This window comes from Lytechinus variegatus, chromosome 1, assembly GCF_018143015.1.
Source record: "Lytechinus variegatus isolate NC3 chromosome 1, Lvar_3.0, whole genome shotgun sequence".
NCBI lineage: Eukaryota > Metazoa > Echinodermata > Echinoidea > Temnopleuroida > Toxopneustidae > Lytechinus > Lytechinus variegatus.
Window position 1 is genome coordinate 75,716,231 of NC_054740.1, and position 24,281 is coordinate 75,740,511.

The 24,281-nt window shown below is 35.0% G+C and overlaps 1 protein-coding gene across 3 annotated transcripts in view; it reads left to right on the plus strand.

The window, feature by feature from the left end:
- Positions 1 to 24,277, plus strand: part of LOC121423221 (activin receptor type-1-like) — a 39,447-nt gene extending 15,170 nt beyond the window's left edge. For all 3 annotated transcript variants that reach the window (XM_041618558.1, XM_041618551.1, XM_041618543.1), the window contains exons 2-8: positions 6,450 to 6,625; positions 7,689 to 7,836; positions 16,412 to 16,620; positions 19,076 to 19,175; positions 19,783 to 20,403; positions 20,777 to 20,907; positions 21,329 to 24,277. In XM_041618558.1, the coding sequence (XP_041474492.1) occupies positions 6,450 to 6,625; positions 7,689 to 7,836; positions 16,412 to 16,620; positions 19,076 to 19,175; positions 19,783 to 20,403; positions 20,777 to 20,907; positions 21,329 to 21,484 (1,541 nt within the window). In that variant the 3' untranslated portion in view covers positions 21,485 to 24,277. The remainder of the gene's footprint in view (positions 1 to 6,449; positions 6,626 to 7,688; positions 7,837 to 16,411; positions 16,621 to 19,075; positions 19,176 to 19,782; positions 20,404 to 20,776; positions 20,908 to 21,328) is intronic.
- Positions 24,278 to 24,281: the final 4 nt, after the last annotated feature.

Below are 24,281 nucleotides of genomic sequence, written 5' to 3' on the forward strand. Positions count from 1 at the left end.
TCAGAAGTAGGCCTACACAATGTACAGCTTTATAGCTCCATGGTTCAGTATTTTCATTTTGGTTAAAGAGAAATGCCAGTAGTTGCAGTGAACACTGATTTCATGAGTAAGTCTGTAAAACCAGGCTTAATTGTCAGAATATCATCGAGGATCTAGATCTGGTACAGTTTCATAAACTGAACTTTGTGTAATCTTGAAATCTACGCTGAAAAATGTCCACACTGAAGATCGCCAACACAGATAGGCACACGTGGGACAGTGTATATTATATTGCTGGAATAAAGACCCGACAGAAGTGACCGAATCCGCGCTTATTTTGCTTATTTCTCTGCAATTACACAATTTCTTCCAGAATCCTTTGGCACATATTTTTTATTCATTCAAACAGACACTTGGGTGGTCATTATATTGGATTCTGTCAAAAGTCATTTTGAGATCGTTACCAAAACTGGAATTTATCTTTAATAGTGTAAAAATTCTATAATACACCTGTACTTTTCAGTGTATGATCAATATAACTCTAGAAGTACATGGAAGTATCCACCAGAAGGGTTAATTTTAAATGGCACCTCATGAACAAAACCAGGGCAAGCTTGGGGATTTATAACATAATTTCTTGTATATCATGTACTATTGAGTATAGAGCTCTGTGCTTTTTTAATGGAATGGATTATTGTTGTTGTTCTTCTTATACATGTACATGTACTAGAGATATTGTTGAATCTTTATCATTCTCTGCCTCTGGTACATGTCGATGAACACCAACATTGCTCGTCTACATGTACGACAAAGACTGCATTTTACAATGTGTAAATCTTAAAGAAACAAATCAAAAAGCATCATACTTAAAGTAGTGCTTTCATGTGCCTTGGAGAACAAAAATCCCAAAGCTACTCAGTACTTAGCTTTTTTGATAAAACTAATCGGCTGCATGTACATCAGAATCCTTCAGATTCAGGTTTGGTTTAAATCCATGCATATGTTTCTGAGAGTACACTGTACAATGTAGTAGGTGTCATCATGAGTGTTTAAAATGAGTTACGTAATGAGGCTAGAACACTAATTAATAAATGAGAATTGATCCATCATCACTATCTGTATACCTGTATAGTTGTGTTCATTGAAGGTAACAGGCGGCTAATATGTGACTTCAAGAATGCAATTGAGCATCGGTGTAAAAAAGTGACATGTAGGCTTCCTTGTACATCTCTGGTAATCTGGAATAAAAAAACTGTTTTTATTGACCCCTTCATCTGGACATCGAAGAATCAAAAAGTGTATCTTGTCCATGAGATGTGTAATGTTGTCAAGTGATTACAGCATCATGTCTCTGTAACAATTCCTGCGTCTAAAATCCTCTTAGACCAGGTGTGAGTGTTTTATTGACCCATTGGACCAATGAATGGGGGCTTCTTGGGAATCTTGGCACCTATCCACCAAGCTCTCCTCCCCTCTATTGTTCCTTCTCACGGCCCTTTCTGACCCAGCGTAAACACTTCAAATCACTTTGCAGTTCGAAGGATGTATGCCGTATATATCTGTGCACTGTCCAAGTAAGGATCTATAAATAGCATCTTTTGCTTGCAAGCCCTTAAAGCTCTGCAATCTGGTAAACCATCAGAATCACACCGACAATTAAACTAGGGGTTTGTCAGATTCAACTGAACAATTTTTGTCTAAATCTGTATACCAAAGGGGGGGGGGGCAAAACCTTAGCCTCCACCATTAGTGCTGATTAGAGGAAAACATTTCAAATGAAGAAAATCATGTATCATGCAGAAACTTGTTCAAGAGGCAAGGTGTTTCTGAATCATATATTTTTTGCAGATTGATAACTAACAAGCACAAGGTACATATAGGTTCCCCAAAAGCATGTGGTGACATAGCATCTACATCTGTGTTCCTACAGCATGATCTTGGTTTATTAGAACAATGTATGCTCTCTATCGAAAGCTTCTGAGTAGGTGTACATGTATATCTTTGAGGATGTAGGTCTACTGTATAGTCATCAAGCAAAAGATAAGACTTGTATAGACAATGGAGAGTAGGAAGTACTGAAGATTCTGCGACCATCCTTCAACAATGGGTGGGATATCACCTTTATTGAAGAGTTTGCTTCAATGAGAGCCCAGACACCTCTTGTCATTGATGAGCAAGGATTAGTATACCTTGAGTCAACATCTTTGTTGAGGACAGGGTATCCTCGAAGCTGAATGCATCAACCCTCTGGTGTATGGTCATAGGAAGGAAACCTTTGAGGATGTGTGTGGGTGAATTGTCACCAGCATGGAGGGAGCATGTGCTGAACAATGGTTTCAGAGCTTAATAGTGATGAGAAGTGTCTTTATTCTCAAGACTCTGCTATATTTCCAAATTCCTTTATATTTAGTTGTTCATTTGCCTTTTAAAATAAAAATCCCTTATTCTAGTCTATCCAAGATCTGTTGAATGCTCCTTTTTGGCTTGTCATTATGAATACCGTATGTGCATGGACGCGCCATGTACATGTATGTGCATTTGCTCTTTAATATCCGATAACTATCGTGAATAGCATTCATTCATGTACATTAGCCCATTTGTATTCATGCACACAGCAGGCATATGGCATCCTGTTTTAATACGTAATGCCGTTGGCGACAAATCCATTCATTTGAGGAAACAGGATTGTAAATGGGATCTTTTTCCATCCTGCCTTTGGGCTGTGCATTAGCTTTCACTCAGTGTGTTCGGCTCCAGTGTATTTTTTGCATCTGGGAGCTATAGTTAGCCAGACTTAGGTGGCAAGATGTGGAGGGGAAAAATGAAAGAAAAAATGAAAAGCTGAGGTCATTGGCTTCAAATCAATTTAAAGGCTGTTTTGGGTGTTAATAGCATGGTAACCTGAGATACTTAGGCTACAAGTCTGTTTGGGATAGATTTTCTATAATTGCCAAATTCAAGTTCTGCAAGAACACTTGAACTGTCCTCAAGATAGAAATGAGAGTATAATGCTTAAAAATTTCTCACACAAAGTGGTGTGTAATACCATATTTTTATTGGCTTTTTGACGCAAAATGCCGCTATGTGAATTCTTGCTGTATGACTTGATAAATCTTGAATTGCATTTTTCACAAAATGCTTGTACCCTCTTACAATTTCACTATTGTGGTCCTACAAAACTGAACTAGTTCAACTGCAGATGACATGTCCGGAGGTGTATTGGGGGATCTAAATTGAATATGAGTATTGATTTTGATGATGCATCATGAGTTTTAAGTATGATCAATTTTATTAGACCTGTTTCATATAACACTATGCAACTCCCTATCACACTTAAATAATGCATCAAGATTATAAGCAATATAGTGTGAATTTATACATTAATGTTTAATGTGTATGGAGGCCTGCATGTAGAGATCCATGTGCAAGGGTACATCAAGATTTTCCACAATTGATCTCACTCCATGTATAATTTAGGGCGGTGTTTTTTTTTTGCGAGGCAAAGCAAAAATAATTTATCTGGGGTATTTTTATAAAGCTGTCCATAACTCACACATTAATTTACCAATGACTGGTGATCTTTCTAATGGTAAATATCCCCAAGGGTCACCAGTAAAGTCTTTTGTGAAGTCATTTGTAACTTTATATGAACAGTTTCATAAAATACCCACCTGGGCACCTTCTTACAAAGAGTAACAATCCAATCAACCACAACTGTAGAAAGTAAGCAACGTCAACATTGAAAATTCACTTTATTCAAAACATTTTCTAGATATGATGTCTCTGTCATAGTTTTCTTGAAAATTTTAGTGTGTTTCTCTTTGTTTACAAAGGACATAGTGCAAATTTCCTGAAGAAAAAATTATGACGTTGATGGATTTCCATATACTTGAGGTTGATTGGATCAATTGTAACTCTTTGTAAGACAGGGCCAAGGAAAGGCTTGAAAAAGTTCTCATAATGTGTGAGATATGATCATGTACTGTAATGCAGTTCAAAGATTTTGTTGCTAGAAACTAGGAGTGGTCACTCATTCATCAAAAGAAGTAGCCATAGTGGTTGGTCAAGAAGAGATTGGTCACAGGAAATGAAGGAATTGACGCAAGGAAATGGTCAAATGAGTTTGTCCATGTAGGGTCAGCCAAACTTGGTGATCAAGAAAGATTCTTTCGAACAAGTGGCAGACTGCAGAAGGAAAAAAGGGAGTGGTTCATTAGAGATACATGTAGAATAATTCTTATGTATTCAGTTTATGAAACCCATTCTTCATGTCGGCTGTCGCCATTAGAATTTTCATCTCAATACTGTTCAGCATGGAAAATGATTCTTAAGCTGGGGAAAGTGAAGAAAATTTGGGTTTTACCAAATTGTACAAGTACAATATGGGGGGGGGGGGGCTACACAGTACATCAAGTTTAATGGAATGCCAGATGTACTGATGAGTTTTTCTTGGAATAGTTCTGATACATCTACATGTATAGCATGTGTGAAGATGGATATTCTTTATTTTCAATTAAGTTCCAGTTAAACTGCATCAGGTGTCAAGCTCTTTAATATAATCTCCTGCTATTTTGCCAAGAGTAATCATGTTTGTTTGACAAAGACTGAACACATTTCTTTTTATTTCAATTACATGTTTAATGGCTTGGGCCTTGAGTTGGTTAAGTCTTTGATTAGATGATGTAACGGCTAATTGATGCTCTCATGACTTGTTCATTATGAGCATCATTACTATTTAGAAGGATGCAAACATTGGGGCAAAAAAAGCTTCTGATCTTTGGTTGAAATCCTGTCCATGAGCAAGACCGAATTGATTAGATTCTCACCAAATGTTTCAACAGGAAATGAATGTTGACAGTTTTTGGCTTGATGTCTTTGGTTCTGCTGTGGTGTGTTTCATGAAGAGTTATGTCAATGATTTTCACTGACATATGTTACAAGCTACTAAAAACTCTCCCATCTGATTGACTGAAAGCAAAAACTAGGAGAAAATCACTCGCAAATCTTTTCATGAAACCCCCTCCGGATGACTAGATGAATCCTCGATGGCATGTGGATGTACAGACAGCCTTGTAGGCTGTGAGAGCGTGATGTTAACCCTCTCATTCTTTAGTCTTGAGTAGCACATTATTCAGATGGGATGCTACAGGTTAAGGAGCATTTCATCAGGGAAGGAGATACACAACAGATGGAACACGTATGTTCCTATGTTGGCTTGAAGCGATCCCCTTATTTCTGATTTCAGGCTATAACGTACAGTAAAGGATATTTTTTTTGTATTTCGGGGAAAGGTACAACTAAAAGACCAGACAGACTCTACACAAATTGCTCATTTCATAGTCTTGGTATTCAATGTAAAAATTATTTGAAGAAAAATAATTACTAAAGTACTACAATTGGCGCTGTACTTTGAAATGCATGTATATTACAGTATATACTTTACCATTTTCTTATCATCCCACATTCACTACATTAACTTTTTAAACAAAAAAATGCTGCAATAAGAGATATGGCTGTTGCCAATTTGAAGATTGAAAGCTTTAAATCCATCGTGCTGGATGAGATGCACTGTCACAGGTGTTAGAAGAGGAGCAAGCACGTTGCTGATGGTGGTAATAGGTTTAGACATAAGGTGTGATGATGTACCTGATTCATGTCATTTTACACTACCCTCTAAATTATCTTTGACAGCTCAGTCATAGATGATGACTTGCTAGTTTTCATGTGCCATTCTCCAATCCATGTTTACATTACACGTTGAGTATGAAACCATGCAGATGCTTCCCCCCCCCCCCCCCATCCCCAATTGTGTGATAATATTTGAATTTAAAACTGAATCACACATGAATACCTTCGACCAATCATGGCTGATCATTCGACATGGATCTTGAAGTTCCTTGTGTAATATAGCTGATGTACAGAGGAAAAAAGTGCGATTCGGCAAGTGGCAATTTTAATCCAAATTAAAAAAAAAAATGCTATTGAAAACAGCAAGAGAGACCATATATATTATTGGGTTTGATACAAAATGTAATTTGAACAAAAAATGCTGTCATGCAAAGTAAAGCCAAGTTGTTGGGTTTTTTTCAGCAGGATACACATAACAATGGCATTCATCCAGTATTTTACAATAAAAGTATGGTGTATTATAAATCTGTTGGCAGGGTTGTGATTTATTTATTACATTGTTTGTGTTTCTGACATGTTAGTGATTATATTTTATTACCTTGGCAATAACATGTTGAATTCTGATTTTTTATGTTAGATATTAATTGTTTCTTCAAATGCTGAATGGTGATCATGAAATTTTACTTGTAGCTTTATTTATCCAAATTTTGTTGAAAAGTCATAATGTCATGTTTTATTAGTTGACAGTATGAAGGATATGGATATGGATTCATTAATGTTATTTCCATTTATTGCTAGTTTTGCTACATCTTACAATAACCTTTAACCATTGTATGTTTCAGTATCTACGATGCGAGCTAGTCAAGATGTATACGTGGCTGACCTGGCCCACCAAGTCAACGATACACTACAGTGCCATTGTGATGATTACAGCTGTGAAGGAACCAATCGCTGTGAAGCACTTCGGAAATGTTTCTCATCAATTACATCCGTAGATGGGATCATCATGAGGAGAATGGTGAGTGTTGTCAAGGATTTTATTCTTGTACTGATCAGTAATCCTACAACTTGTTTAAAGTAGAGGAGTTAACCCAAAAGGAAATGTTTCACAATGAAGTAATTTGTCATCGTTGTAGCGTAATATATTGTAATATAGTTTTATTCAATATGTTCAGTACCAAATTAATACCATGTAATGATATATATGTAAATTTAATTTAATGTTTATTACAATGTAGCACAATACTTAGTTAAATGTAGAATAATATTTTATTTTTAATGAAAACCATAGTAATAATTTGATTGATCTCTTATGTAATAAATAATTCATTTGTTAAGCGCATAGAGATTACCAATATTATGCACTGTATGAGTACAATATTGTTATTATTATTAATGGAGAACTGAGAAGCTGAAATATTTATATCCGAATAGCTAAGAATTTTTGGATGGAAATCACTGTCAAGACCAGTGTTGTCTCCTTGGCGGTCAGTGCCATTCAGAATTATCCGTCTCTCATATTTTTGACCTGCACTCAATTCAGTACACACTGCCTGACCAATGCCACTTACCCTATTTGACAAAAGCAAATGATATGAAAATGATAAATCTTAACTAGTTCTTTTGTCCCCCTGAACTCTGTGGCAAAGTGTCACAGATTTTCTGACCACCACTGAAAAACCCCTTTGTGACAACCCAAGACCCCGTCTTACAAAGAGTTGCGATTGATCTAATCAATCACAACTACGGAAAGCCAGCAACATCTACATCTAAAACATGTTTGTTCAAAATGTTTTCTAGATATGATATATATTCATACATTCATAGTTTTCTTGAAAATTGAGTGTGCTTCTCTTTGTTTTTTTCCCCATTTCCTGAAGAAAAAATAATGACGTTGATGGATTTCCTTATACTTAAGATTGATCGGATCAATCGTAACTAGTTGTAAGACGGGGCCCTAGTATAGACACCCACTGAAACACTCCCCTTTAAATCTGAATGGAGAAAGATCATTGTTATTGTGCAATTTTTCAAACTTTGTTGGAATATTTCATCATGATTTTTAATTTTCATCTTTACAGGGATGTGTGAACACAGAAGAACAGTACAACATGTTTTGTAAGATGCATCCCTATCCAGACATCTCTGTGTTGTGTTGTAATCATTCCTTCTGTAATCTTGATCTACAGCCAACGTTCTTACCAACCACCACACCACGCATCACAGAAGGTTTGTATCATAGATCTCTTCTTATTCATCTAACCGCGGGTAATCCATGTAACAAATGCTTAGTGCTTAGGAATTCAATTTTTCCTTCTATGTTTCTTTTTTAAATAAGGAATATCCAATTCAGATCAGCTGATAAATGGAACCAAAGGTGGTGGAAAAGAAATAAAGTACAAGATGGTGCTGAAACATGTATCATAGCTTCATCATAAAGCCCCATTAAAAACTTTTTCTGTTGATTGTCCAAGTCTCTTAAAAATGAAAATGGGGTACTCTTTAATTGAATGATTGAATTTTTGTGTGAAGATGGCTACAAATTTATTTATTTATTAGGAACAACTTATTATTGAAATGATTTTCCAGTTCAAATGTATCAAACTAGCTCCATGTAGCTCAAAGGTCAAAGGAAGCAAATAAGAACCTTTTGATATAAAAAATATGCGATCTGTGTATTGGAATGTGAGAGTCTCGTAGTTAGCTTATAAAGTCCTTTATCTGGTTCAGCTTGGTATGTATGCATAAAGAAATATAATGATGTTATTTTGAGGCCTGAATATTAGTTCTTGCAATTTTTTGATTGGTGGGTATGAAATCACCTGATACAATGTCAAGGTTATCTAGGCATCAAAAAGATGATTTATGACTTCCTGCTTGGTACAGTGGTCTTGGCAGATGGTTAGCTAATTAGTTCGGATTTAATCAGGAAACATCTTTAGTTTTGCCTCACAAAATACTGAGTTTTCCATGAAAAGGGGTGTAACTTATCAAAATAACTTTTTTTAGATTGATTATAAAATACATCAAGCTGTCCTTGAATGAAGATTGGAATTGAATGCATACTAGTACTTACAAAAGATATCAATGCTTTTCAATACTCAGTGGTTCCTTATGAATTTCCTTTAGAATTTCCTTCCAGAAAATCCTACATTTTATGAACAATTGCTTGAAATGGTAGCTTTCCTCAAGTTTGTTTATAACCCAGAATGGATGGTCTCCTGAGCTTCAGCAGATAATGAAAGTGTGAGGCGGCCAGAATAGTAAAGTGAAATATAAGTCAGTATGTATACCTAGTTATGGTTGTATTTATTTCTTCATCTGAGCCTAGTGTAAACATTGAGATTGATGGCTACTGTCATTTGACATACCAAACTTCGGGCCCCAGTTACATAGAACACACGGTTAATTGTACAGTCAACGGTAACAGAAAGTCCTATGGCAAACCCTGTACAAAAAAAAAATACAATCAATTTTAATGTTAATTGAAAGGGAGGGACTATGATGGGAGATTACTTACTTCCTTGCTTCAACATTAACATATTTTATTTGCCCTTTTCTTTGATTTTTTTTCTCATGCACATTCATAAGCAAAAAGTAGCAAACAAATAATAAATTTATTAAAAATATATTGTAGTCTTGGCCTTGTTGAATACATGTAGATGATACAACCAATCTAAAACTTAAAGTCTTCAGCAAATGTTCTCCAAAAGCCAAATCAGTCATAGACTCTTTTTTTTTTCTCTTTATAATACAGGACCCTTACAAACTTTCAGTCAGTATAAACATAAAGAACAAAAATCTAAAAGGACACTAAGCACTGGGATATTGCTTTTTTATATACCTTCCCCTTTGCAAATGAAATTTGATAAAAGTAACAAATGGCAATAGAACAAGTCTGAATAGGTAGTCACCATGTATCTATGTGACGCTTTGCAGAGTGAACATGAGTAGTCATTCGTGTAATGTATCAGATTTAATGTGAGTAGATCTGCCGGGAGTCATTAATGTTGATTAGTATGTGTGTAAGAAAGCCCTTTAGTCACGTATCTCTCTCATCACTCATTGCAATAAGAGAAGATAGAATTATGTACAGTCATGGACCCTGTCTGCAAAGAACTTCATTATGGAACATTAGATGAGTTTCCAGCTTAACATACTTGTACCAGTAAAAAGGATCATTGCATGCGTACAAGCCAAAGAAAATCCAAGTTAGATGAGATTTGTACGTGTAGGCCTATATGGATAGTTTTTGTCTAATAAATAGCTGAAACCAATGAGTTACTGAAGGAATGAGCTAGGAAAGTTACAAACAGATTTTTAGCATGTATTCTCAACAGGTGAGAAATTCAAATGTTTCAAAGAACAACTATTGGCTATCATTAGACATTGTTTCAAAACATTGATTAGGTTTTATGATATAACCTCTTGCATAACATGTTCTAAAGTATATAAACTTGATTTTTGATACATGAGATAACTATTGCTTTCTCCGATCATGACAGAGTTTCTTCATTCTCGATGATTTTAATTGTTTATTGCACGACCCATTGCAATTCAAGATATGAATACAACTCGATAGGTGTACTGCAAATGAGAAAAGTACAGGTACACCACCAAGCTTATTGACATTCTAAGGCAAGTTTTATGCATCTAGGGAAGATGGGGACATACAACAGACCTCCATGCACTTTATGAGAATACACTTTGCCTCGAAAACAAAAACTATAAAGAAGAAAGCCATTATATCCAATATTATGAGTACCCTGTATGTACTAGGAGTCTGTAGAGGGTTGACACCAATAACCTATATTTTGGTCAAACCTTTCCTCCAATGAGGCTTGATAACATTGGCTCCGGACGCAAATAGAATCATTGATCATCCGTGGGAAGAATGCTTTCTATCATACAATTCAAACTACATCTCTGTGCAATCTATGCTTTTCTCTCTTTTTCCCAACTCTTTCTCTTTCCATTTATGTGTTCTATTCTTACTCTCTTTTTACTCTTATTCTATTTTTGTTTCTTGCCTCATTCCCATCTCACCAATTCTTAGCCTCTTTCAGCCACTCTCATACCCTGCTTACAATCTTATCTGCTAAAAAGCTGTAAATATGTACCTCTTTCGGTAGCATGGTGTCAATTGAATGTTATTTGGGGAATTTTACAGACAAACTCATCTATACATTATATTGCTTTTTACACTTTTGCAGGTGTTATTACGGTGGACAGGGCATAAAAACTGCAAATGTTACAACTTGTAGCACTAGAATATGTTTCTCATGCGTAACTGTTTCCATTACCTGGGCAGGGGCCCAATAATGATTACATTGTTGGATTATTAAAGGACAAGTCCATCCCAACAAAAAGCTGATTTGAATAAAAAGAGAAAAATCCAACAAGCATAACACTGAAAATCTCATCAAAATCGGATGTAAAATAAGAAAGTTATGACATTTTAAAAGTTTTGCTTAATTTCACAAAACAGTTATATGCACATCCTGGCTGGTATGCAAATGAGGAGACTATGACATCATCCACTTACTATTTCTTTTGTATTTTATTATATGAAATATGAATTTTTATAATTTTCTCCTCATTGTCAAGTGATACAACCATTAATTCCACCCTGAATATGTGGAATTAGCATTGTTTGATTATATATGGTTCAGTCAAGTTGTTTTTTATTGTGAATCTATAAAAAATGACATATTGTATAATGCAAACAATAAAGAACAAAAGAAATAGTGAGTGATGGACATCATCGACTGACTCGCCTAGTTGAAACTTTAAAATGAATAAAAAATGAAATTTTCAGCACTATGGTAGTTTAATTTTTCTCTATTCAAGTTAGCATTTTCCTGGGGTGAACTTGACCTATAAGAAATGTAGTCTGGGCTCACTTTCTTGGATCCAACATTGAATGTAACACCCCATTCAAAACAATATCACATCAATGTTACCATGGTACATGTAGTACTGTAAATCTAGATGTACATTACATGTATTATGGTAATATTGCAACATTGGCCTGTTGAATAGGGGGGGGGCTATTATTCTTGTCTCTTCTCTCTCCCTCTCCCCTTCTCTTTCTCTGTCTTTCTCTTTCTTTTTCTATTTCTTGCTTCTATTCTCTTTGTATCTCTCTCTCTCTCTCTGTCTTTTTCTTGCCCTCTCCCACTCACCATGAGTCAGATTGGTAATGAAGAAGGCTATAGGGAGACATTAGTTTCTTGATAGTGTTCTGTTTGAATAGTGACAGGTAGAATCAATCAGAGGGCTGGAAGAAATCTTTTCCTGTGAGAGAGAATGTCAGATAAATTTAGAAAGAGAGTTTCTAAATGAAATAAGAGAACGATAGATACTATTGTGTTAACAAACACCACTGACACAGTGGAGGTGATTTCCCCCCAAAAAATATGCCATATTGTATATTAACGGTGTTTTTTTATATCCCTGATTTATGAATGATATGATTGTAACTTGATTTGAATAAAAGGAGAAAAATTCAACAAGTATAACACTGAAAATTTCATCAAAATCGGATGTAAAATAAGAAAGTTATGGCATTTTAAAGTTTCGCTTCATTTCACAAAACAGTTATATGCACATCTCGGTCGGTATGCAAATGAGGAACTGATGACATCACTCACTCACTATTTCTTTTGTACATGTATTTTATTATATGAAATATTTTTATTTTCTCGTCATTGTCATGTAAAATGAAGTTTATTCCTCCCTGAACACATGGAATTCCATTATTTTAACATTTTGTGCTTCAGGCAAGAAGGTCCTAATCGTTAAATTCGTAAAAATTGAAATATTGTCTAATTCAAACAATAAAAAACAAAAGAAATAGTGAGTGAGTGACATCATCGACTCTCTCATTTGGATGTAACTGGCTCGTTCATATAACTAATGTGTTAAAAATAAGCGAAACTTTGAAATGTCATAACTTTCTTATTTTACATCCGATTTTGATGAAATTTTCAGCATTATGCTTGTCTGATTTTTCTCTATTGATTCAAATCAACATTTTTCTGAGGTGGACTTGACCTTTAATACAAATGCATTGTTCCTGTCCCTGTCATATCCTGACCCACTGCAGTTTACTCTTCAACTTACAAAAAGCAATAATTAAATTTTATCATTTGTTTAAGCTTACCCTTTAACATCATCCATGTTAGTGTTTTATAGCTACAATATATACCAATTACCACTTTTTTTCTCAAAATTTCAGTGTGATTCCATGCATGATTTTCTATTGTACTGTATAACGATGAGGAATCAACATTCTTGTGGGCTTAGAAAGTGCGATAAAAGGCAAAGGTTCAAGTGCATAGTCTGATATTAACATTGAATGGGTTAAAAATATGTGCCCTGTCGCCAGCTAGATTTACCAAGGGGTCACATCTTGAGATGTTTATGATATCTTCTAGTCTACTATTTTCACTGGAGACTGAATATCTACTGCTCTAAAGCAAAGTCAAGTGCTCTTATGTGCGCCTCAATATCTACCACTCTCAGATAGTCTCATTCTGTCTCTCGGTATTATAGGACTGATTTTCCCATAGTGGCCTGAAGCTCTTCACAAAAAGAATCCTACCTAAAAAAGACATTTGTAATGGGTCTGAAGTGGACCCATTTCTAAACAAAGTCCAAATTTAAAACAAATCTGGTTTATAAAGAGGTTCATCCATTTAACTTGTGAGTACAGTTTTAAAAGTTAATCTTCAATGGATACTTAAATCATGATTTCTGAATAAAAAAAAATTAAATCAAATGATTGCCCTTTCAATGTTTGAAATGCCTGTTGTGTTAACTTAGGAGTATCTATTGGTCTAAATCTTCAAATAGTCTTTGTTTTTGACAGTATTTTATTGACTTTATTTTTTTTAAATGTTTATACGACAAAAGCTTTTACATTATTGCCAAATTTCATTGTTTTCATTGCTTGTATGTTATTCCTTTTACTTGTGATCATATTCTAAGTATTACTATTGTCACATTCTTAATCATTCTTTATCATCATCATCATAATCATAATCATAACTATCATTATCATCAACAAAAAAACTCATCATCAACAACCATTTTCATCATCTTCATCATTAGCAGCAGCAACAGAATCATTATCATCTTCATCATCATCGTCATCATTATCATTATTAATGATTATTAAGAATGATAACACCATTCAGGCACTGATTTATTTTGAATTAATTTTGATAGATCATCATCATCCTCATTCTCATAATGGTCATGTTTACTATTGTTATTACTTTTAGTATCAGAGGGTGAGGGACTGTACATGCATCTTGAAGCAAGAAAAACAACAACATGTATTCAAAAGCGAAAATGGGACATTGGGCTTTTTATGGTCATTCACCTCTTGCAATAAGATTTCATCAATAATCTCTTCTCAATTTCATTTCCTGTATGGCATGGTATCATGAGTCACTCATTTGGAACAGTTGCTCAGACCATCCATTACCAACCATCTCAAGCCTGGCAATACCAGGGAATTATTGATGAGATTCCTGTTCATTCTACTCCTTATCATACCTGTTACATGGTACTGGTAGAGAAAAACATTTAAATTTAAAGGAAGAAGAAAAAAAAGATCATTCAGCTGGTAAAAGGATTAATCATCCCTGGGACATGACCAGACATACAGTGACTCCAGTGAAATAGAGTTTATTTCTGATCATTTTGTTGATTCTAAATCATATTATAAAGCTACAGTGTCGCTATTTCTTTGGAAAACTTGTTTTTTTCCAGACAAACAAGTTTTCTATTTGCTTTAAAAACAGAGAACAAAACGTAAGCTCCATCTTTAAATGATGGAAATGACTAGTTTAATATGAAGAGGCATAGCAATTGATTGCCTCTCAGTGTTGACCTTGAGATGCAGACAGTTCCGATGAAGGATAAACATTGCTGTCAATTAAATTATTTTAATTGATTCTTGTTATGACGAAGAGTCTTTAATTGGTTGCCAAACTGTCCCACGGTGTAGTAGCATCTTATGAAACAATGTTTTTGATTGAATAACCATACTACAGAACAAACACGTGGTGTTTTTCTTTTCTGTGCACGTAATATTTCTCAATTGTTTTCTCTTTCACCAAGTCTATTGCTTTTACACATTTGCTTCCATATTTTGTTAAATCGTGACATTTAGGTATTCCTCATAAAGTGATGGTTTATAAAGTTATTTTTATCTTACATGTATGCTTATTTGATTGACTATTTTCTTACTATTTTCAGTGTTTATTGTATTGCTTCATTGTCTTTTAAGATTGAGCAATCAAAAGGTTGAATTATGAGATGCTGCGGTAAATTGTAGGCACATTTGATTACGGTAGATGTAGTAGGCGTTTTTTTTTCCACAAGTACTACATGTACATCTGCCAGCCCTGACTACTAATCTAAACTTATTTGAACTTTGTCATTTCCTTGGCATCATTGATGTACTACACGTACGTGTAGTTAAAATTTCAGGGTTGAATAGGGTTCAATTGATTCAAAAGATTTTATATGTACCCATTAAAATTCCATCCTTTACATTGATCGTAGATTAATACCATCACCCTATTCCAAACCCATTACTAATGCATTATGCCTGCACAAAAGAAATGAATACATTGAATGCATTAATGCTTTGCTTCAATATATTTGAAGGAGAAGATACTTCGGGTAATCTAGTCACAGTCTCATACTGATAACTTCCTATAAAACCAAACTCATTTTTAAAACACGAAAATCACCCCCTTCAGGAATTTAATCGTGCGTTACGTGTCCTGATCAAGGAACCTTTGAATAAGGAAAAGAGGGTTTTTATAATTCACTGCAGCTGTAGGATGACCTTTGTATATATTCCCAATTTCATATCTTGGCTTGTCTGGTAGATCAAGCCTATGAAGATGTCATTGATTTATCTGATATGTATGCATCACTACACATGGACTTGATTAGGTACTGTCTGTGTGGTGGGTTAGAGCAGCTAACTCGCCAGCCTGCCTGGCAGGCATCTTGGTCGGGAGAGAAAGGGACTAACCCATCACTGAGAATCATCATCAAATGATAATGAGCGACATTATCATGCGCAAACAAACATCCGTAGGAGGATCTCCTCAAGTTCATTCGTATTAACAGGAGTGTCACTGATTGGTAAATGAATGAGACAACATTGAATGGAATTACTGCACATAAAAACAAGTTATGAAACAATTTATGATCTGAGGAAATATGTTTTCTCCAACTTAAAAACAAATAGTATATTCTTATTAAATATAATTATGTATGAAGTCAACCAAGATTTTAGTCCAGATTATTTTTGGGGTTTTTATGTTTTTTTTAATTTTTATTTAGCATCTTTTGTCATATTTTCATGAGCGTTTCTCAGCTAAGTGAGACTTGCCTGTTGCTGCTAGCATATTTTCACAGCTGTCAGTTTGAATACATAATGACCAATGACTATGCCAAAACTTTTTTAAAAGGTTGTGATACATGAACTCATACTGTTTCGTCAGTTTTGTACGACAATGATCTTCAACCTTGCAATCAGGTCTTTTAGCTTTGTCGTCTCAACCTATTGGAGAAAGATGTCAGAAGCTAACCATGTTTAGAGAATTTTAACGCTGAATTTCCTAAAAATACATTTTTTATAAGGCTTTTAACAAGTGAATGAAATATAATGTACCCAGATTTTTCACCTTTCTTACTTATGTATTTGCTATTCAGTAATTATGAAAATGGTTATTTATAAGAATCCTTGCCATATTTTTCCCTTGTTCTGCAGAGATTGGTCAAAAGGTGCCATACAACGTGACTTTCACAGTCTTAGGTGTAGTCTGTCCATTGATTGCCTGTCTTATTGCTTTGATGATTGCTGCATACTGCTTCAGACGTCGTCATCAACAGCGTATGGATGAACTCAATCACCAGGAAGCTCAGTATAGACAGGCTCATGATATCAGAGCTGTACCTGCAGGAGATAGTACCTTGAAGGTAAGTAGTCAGAAGGGTAGTCAAATAGGTTAGTCAATTTGGCCTCGTGATATCACAGTTGTACCTGCAGGATCGAGTACATCGAAGGTGAGTTGTCAAATAGGGTTTTCAACTTCAAGTTAGGAACTTTAGGCTAATAATATCAGAGCTGTACCTGCAGGTGATAGTACATTGAAGGTAAGTAGACAAAATAGTAGTCAGATAGGTTAGTCACTTAAAGCTCATGATATCAGAGCCGTACTGGCTGGTGAGAGTATATTGATGGTAAGTAGACAAAACAGTAGTCAACTAAATGAGTCACTTTTAGCTCATATCAGAGCTCTACCTGCAGGTCATAGTGTATTGAAGGTAAGTAGTCAAATAGGTTAGTCACTTTAGGTTAGTCACTGTAGGCTCATGATATCAGAGCTGTACCTGCAGGAGTTAAAATTGCTTTATCTTTTGATCTATAAACTAAGCAGCAACAGTCAGGAGGTTGTATGGAAAACACAAAACTTAAATACATGTAGTATTCTTTTTTATTCATAGGTCAAATAATTTTACGAAGACAAATCCACCATGTACCAGGACGTGTCATCAAAAGAAAAATATTTGGACACTTGAAATTAGTTCAAAGAAATACATGTATGAGTGCCTACATGTAACTATTAAAAGCTAATAAAAAGTAAAACCTCACTTGAAATTGATAACTTTTGCAACTTCAATAACACCCTTAACAATCATGAAATGTTTGTGCCTGTGTTTATCAGCTTCCTCTTAAATGAGTATAAATCATTTTACGTTTTCCATTACATGTATTTGTTTTCTTACTTTCTCTTGTATTGAAATTAACAACCACATCCACTTTAATACCTGTGGTTTCTATCCAGTATAAGTACTTCTATTCTGGTGTTACTTCAAGGATCGTTGAGATATTATTAGAGGTGCTTAATTTGATTTAATTCATGATTACCTGTCATATCCATGAGATTTTAGGGTCTTTATTAAAGTAAATCATTTAATCCTATAATTTATAGGATTAATAAATCATGCTGTCATTAATGATCAAAATGATTCTCATCTTTCCTGAAAATCACCTACTTCTGTGTGATGTTCAAGAAAAGGAAATAGAAAATTACTAGTAGCAGTTATTGGAAATAGTAAGCACTCCTTGTATTGTAAATTATTTGATGTTTATAACCGTAGTGTTGTTTATTGCCATAAATATAGTATTGATTTAATGTTGAAATCATGAGGTTTTTCACCCTCAGAGAAGATGCACCCCTTCTCTATTACAAATGTACACTAACCAATTAAAAAGTGCATTTGAACCCATCAAAGTTTTCATCCTACATATGTACCTCCATGTGTTAAGAGTTTTGTTACATGCTGGGCCAATTATAACCTCACCCTCATTCCAAGGGCGTTTGTTGTTTGATAAAGGAATACATAATGTTTCTTAGTACAGTCACCTGTATTCTGATTTCAAAGCACCTTAATTTCCTATCCTCACATCCTCTCCTACAAATATAGCAGCATTGAACAATACACACATCCCACTACATGGACAATGTACACACTCACGCTATCCCTGCCACTGGAAGGCCACGCTCGTTCATTCTCTTTAAGAATCAAACACACTTCAAACTCACTAATCTCAACTTCCTCCTATTTTTTCCTGTTTTAATTTACTGGGGCTTCGAGTTGTCTTCTCTTGTGTAAGTGCATTGCCCATTCATGCAATGGTACCGTGATGCCCTTACAGATCTTCAGTATGTTCTTGAGAAATAGGAATTCTAATTTAATTGACATCTTACAATAGCTCTAGATTTAATGTCACTGGTGTACTCTCCATGCATATCTACAAAATAAATAAATGTATATATTCTAGATGTTTATATCAAAGTTGTCAAATGAACAGTTGAATGAATTTAATTCTTTATTTGTTAAAAAGCTTTGTTTTGTATAAATGATATTGCCTTTTTCAGATGAATACCTCTTAAATAGAGGATTTAAAATTATGAAACAATGCAGATTATAACATTCACCTTTATAGGTAGTCTACCAGCAATAGATTTTACAACTTTGTGATATGAGTCAAAATTATTTATAGATATTGATATTTTCTGAGTATGCGGACCTTTGATATTGTATTTTCTTTGGTACAAATTGATGAAATTTTGAAATTTCTTGAATCTGTATTGAACACAAAATGGAATAATTTGAGAGCATTGTGTTCTCTGTGAAACTTCCTCATACTGACTATAAATATTCAAGTGTTTTACCAGTCTATTTCCTTAGACTTCAGGCAAGCTTGCATTCACACTTGTGAGTGCTTACTTGGCTCAAGAATGTCCACGAGAGTGGGGGAAAGCTTGTCTTCCACAGAAGAATGGTTGGTAGGAGCTTGGAGCATTTTATTGATTTTATTAATTCATCTTCCCAAACCAATGAAGAGTTTTCTGTATATTTGTAGGACCTATTTGATCATTCTAATACATCTGGTAGCGGATCTGGTCTTCCATATCTAGTACAGAGGACAGTAGCAAGACAGATCAACCTCGTTCAACAAGTCGGTATGTAACCTGCTTCCTCTGCACCTCATTCCTTGTGCCAAATTTACTAACCATGCAGAAATATTCCTGTAGTAGAAGTAAATTATATCAGTATGTTTCTTACTAGTAGGAAAAGAGTTGAGATGTTTGCGTGCAGACTTTCTTGCCGCCTTGTATTTGGAAAAACCCACTCAGAACCATCATATTAATAAATAGTCTCCCCACCTGCCTGCCATTGTTTTTAACTTTTAAGGATAAGATGTGATACTCACTGTTCGCAAATAATAACTACATGATTACCTCTCTCTTCAAACCATGTCAGTGTCCAAGCATGTCCATATTTCTGTTAAAGTGAAACAAAAAATAAAACAGAGCTTATTCTATCATAACTATTGGAGCGTGTGGCATAAAGAGATGCAATCACACACAGCTCCAAAAATCAAAATTAATCTAATTTTCAATCAATCAAAGTGCTCATTTGGGACTTATCTTTTTTTTTTAGTTGCATGTTAAAATGAACCTGTTCTGCCTTGGGACCATGGTTGAATACATGTGAATGAATAATTTTTATTAGTTATATACCACTTCTGATGCATTTCTCTTTTTTGATCTCTCTCTATCTTTGTAGGCAAGGGTAGATATGGTGAGGTATGGATGGGGACATGGCAGGGTGACACCGTAGCAGTCAAGATCTTCAGTTCCATTGATGAGAAATCATGGTTCCGTGAGACGGAGATCTACAACACAGTCATGTTACGTCATGAAAACATCCTAGCCTTCTTTGCATCAGATATGACATCCCGTCATTCCTGCACTCAGCTATGGCTGATCATGGAGTACCATGAACGGGGCTCCCTCTACGACTACCTCAACCGTCATGTGCTCGATGCCAGGCAGATGTGCCGTCTTGCGTTGACGGCCTGCAGCGGTCTCGTCCATCTTCATACCGAGATCACCTGCAACAATAGCAAGCCTGCCATTGCTCATAGAGACATCAAAACTAAGAATATCCTTGTCAAGAGGAACTTAACTTGTTGCATCGCCGATCTTGGATTGGCGGTCCTGCACACGCAAAGAGATGATAATATTGATATGGGAACAAACACTAGGGTTGGAACAAAGAGATATATGGCGCCAGAGTTACTGGAGGAAACCATGGATGTTAGGTGCTTTGAATCATTCAAGAGGGTTGATGTATATGCCTTTGGCTTGGTGATGTGGGAGATTGCTAGGAGATGCGAGGTTGGAGGTAAATGTTTCTCTTTAATGAAGATTTGTTTAAAGTTAATTCAACACATAAAGCTCGATAGGATGTACATTTTTTGTTAAAGTTGATAACCAAAGATATACATGTAGGTCTCTTTGTGTCTTTTTTACCAAAACGTTTGGGAATTTCAAGTTTTGTATGAGCTGTAACCATGTGATACAATACATATGTATTTACATTTCAGAATGCGAATGTATACAATTATTTTGAACATCAGATTGGGTCAAGTGCAGCACATATTCATTAACCTCTTGCTATAAGATTTAAAAAAGGAACCCACATGAAATTTGAGATCCCAATTAAAACAAAATATTCAGTATATGTTACTTGATGATTGCATTTGTTGATATTTCAGGTATGGTAGCAGATTACAAGCCTCCATTCTTTGAGTATGTACCCAGTGATCCTAGCTTTGATGATATGAGGAAAGTGGCCTGTATTGAGAAACTCAGACCAAATATACCAAACAGATGGACCAACAATACAGTAAGTTGATCATTTTCAAACAACCTTCACCACTGGGGGTTTCATTGTTTTGTTATTACCATTTATCTTGCGTTTCATCTCACTTATTCCCACACTAATTCTACTTGCCTACAAATACGTCTGTAACTTTTTTCTTCAACAAAATTCTAACTATACTCTGGAGAAAAAATGGGGTAGCTAGTGTTTCAATGGGCTATATTTCAGCAGCGATTGTGTGATTGGAACTTTAGCTCTTAGCGTTGATGATGGACTGGCTCCGACATGAGTATTAAGCTGGTCCTGGCAGATGAATCTCAAAGGTGTGTTGTAAACGCACATTTTGGGGTTGGAACATGGATCAAAACTATTCTTTGTAGAAAACTGTTACCTTGTACTAGATACTATTACTGATTGTTGTTTCTCCCATTGCTCATTTGTACAGGTGCTTACATCAATGGCTAAATTAATGAAGGAATGTTGGTGTCCCACGGCTTCAGCGCGACATACGTCACTTAGAGTCAAGAAGACCCTCATGAAGATCTCAGAAACATGTCCAAAACTACCCGATCCATATCACTGGGATAAAATCATTGCTTAAATCATCAAATGCTCTTGAGAACTCTTCACAGTCTTTTTGCTGGAATGAATAGAGCTTATGGATTTTTTAGATATCATGATATAGATCTGTATGGAAATCTTGGGAACCAGTCCCTGGTCTGTTATCACTTGGATGTAATCATCACCGAAGCCATCATTCAAACATTGTCAGATTCTTAAGCAATGTCATGTTGAATTGGAGAGCTTGTGGGCTTTCCACAGACAATTATGGTCAAGAAGATCCCACAAAAGTGTCTTATCACATCAAAACCTTTTTGTAACCCTTGATCAGCAGAAAGAGAAGCAAGGTTTCTCCCCCCCCCAAAAAAAAAGGCTGAAACAGAAAAAATATGAAGTTTACCCTTTGGGTTGAAGAGTTTAACTTGTGCTTTTTGTGAGTTTCAGCATCCGTATGAAATGAAGCACATATTCTGTCTGGCAGATCTAGTGCTGTCAGTTGAAATGAAAGATTTGTTTTTTAAGCTGGAACAATTATTAGGGGCGCAAGCTTGGTTATCTCTTGTCTTCATTGCACTCTTCTCCCTAATCTGGCCTTTTAAAACAAGTTACAAAAATCCTGCTGTTTGATTGGCTGAGAGCAAAAGTATCATAGAATTCTGATGTTTGTTCCCAAGAATAAGTCCTGTGAAACAAGGCCACGTCAGAGTTGGCACCGGATACTTTCTTGCACATGTACCTTGTGAATTCTGAACATCCAATCTTTAATACTGACATTTTTTTGTTCCATGTAGTGGTGTGTTCCTTATAGATCAGAATGAATAATACTAATAAATAATTGAAATGAATTTCATCTTTGATGATTTTCTTTTGTTCTGAGTAAATCCCCTTTACCTGAAACCCAATGTAAATGCTTTTACTCGGCTGTCATCCTGAAATGTGCACAAGAAGATATGAAGATAGCAGCTATATCAGGCATAGTTTACTATTTTTGGATGGGGAAAAATAAGTGTGGCAGGGATAACAATATTGAGAAAATAAAAGTAAAGAAGGGAGATAAGTTTTACAAAAGTATTAACATGCAAATGCCCCAAGTATAAATGATGGAAAGGATGTAAAAATGAATACATATTATATTTGCCTATTAAAGCTCACATGAGCAGAGGCGCAAGTGTTCACCTTGTATTACAAAGTTTATTATGATCAGAGCTAAACCTCTGATATGTATCACATGTGGAATATCTCTTGAAATTTGATGTCGGTGTTTTATATAGAGTCTTGTACATGTATATAGAATAATCTTTGTATATAGACCAAAGGAATTGAATATTACAAATGGTATTCTATGGTGTTATATGAAAGCATCATGCATTAATGTTCATTATTCATCAGGAGTTTTTATTTTATTTTATCAATCTGTCAGTGAATGGAATTATTTGAATTTTTAAAATGTGATTTTACCATTACCAAATGTGATGCACAAATGTTGATATACATGTATGTTGAAGCAGTTTAGTTCTGGATGAATCATGTCTTCTTTTTCAGACATTTAATTTTTATTTTGGTGATTTTCTGAAATGTTACTCTATTATTTTGGTACCACATCAATATGAATTGGTGTGATTTCCAAATACTTTCAAATATGCTGATTAAGACAATATCTGTCTGATTGCTATTGCACTCTCCTCAATATCGTAGTAGAATTACTGAAGAGAAAATATTTCATTTGAAATGATGGCCCTGAAATAGATATGACAATATCATCAGGGTAAGTACAAAAATAGAAGAAAAGTATGAATTTCAATCTTTTCGTTTCTGATGTTAGATATCATTGTAGGGGACCCTTATCATGTTAGATATCATTCCTGTGTAATCAGAATTAATCTTTTATTTGTGCCTTTCTTTTTATACATGTATAATTTCATCAAATTGCATGTATTTCTGTTATGTTTTCTTGCTGACATCACTTTTTGTATCTGTTATTGTTACTTGCCTTTAATGTCTTTATCGTTTCAAAGTAAGTCATAAACAGTTTTTATGTCTTAGGTAAGGATGGAATTGATCAAATGAAAGTGAAGGCTTGTCTTTTTCATCTTTAGTATGAAGTTTGAGGTTCGCTTTTAGCTCCCTGATCTCTGACTTTATACCACTTACCTACCTGAACTAAATAAAAACTTTCCTATGGACTTTCTTACATATGTCATAAGTGTTTCAGAAAGCTTTGTATAAAATTCCCCCTCCCCCCAAAAAAAAATCTTATGCACAACTGGAAAGCCAAAATAGATTTCAAAATCCTGACCACATTAGATTGAAATTAGGAAATGATTGTTTCCATTAACATTATTGCTGTAGATGTACTTTTCATCACAAAGTATATGATTTTTTTCCCACAATTTGAATCAAATCATTTGAAATCTTACATATTATCACCCAACAAATAGAAAAATGCATATATATATACATACTTCATATTAAAGCAAGGTATGTGCTTCAGGAGAACTATTTAACATTAATTTGTCTCTGTATTGTGCCTTGACTCTCATTATTTTCTTAAAACTTCTTTCTCTCATGCTCCTATCTCTCTTGACCCCAAATAGTTTTAGTATAAATACTCTCTAATGCTGCATATTAGTTTTGAGACTCCGCCCCCAAAAACTAACACTCAGTTTTTACTCGTGGTTGTCCTATTGTATTTTAATGACAACCCTCTATTGTCTATCATCTGTTCTGTATTCTAAACGTGGCTTGATTGCTCACTAATAATTGACCGAGGTCACTTTCTTTGGGAGCCCACTGTAAGGCCAGAAAGAAGTCCAAACTGATTAACCGCATGGTTTTCC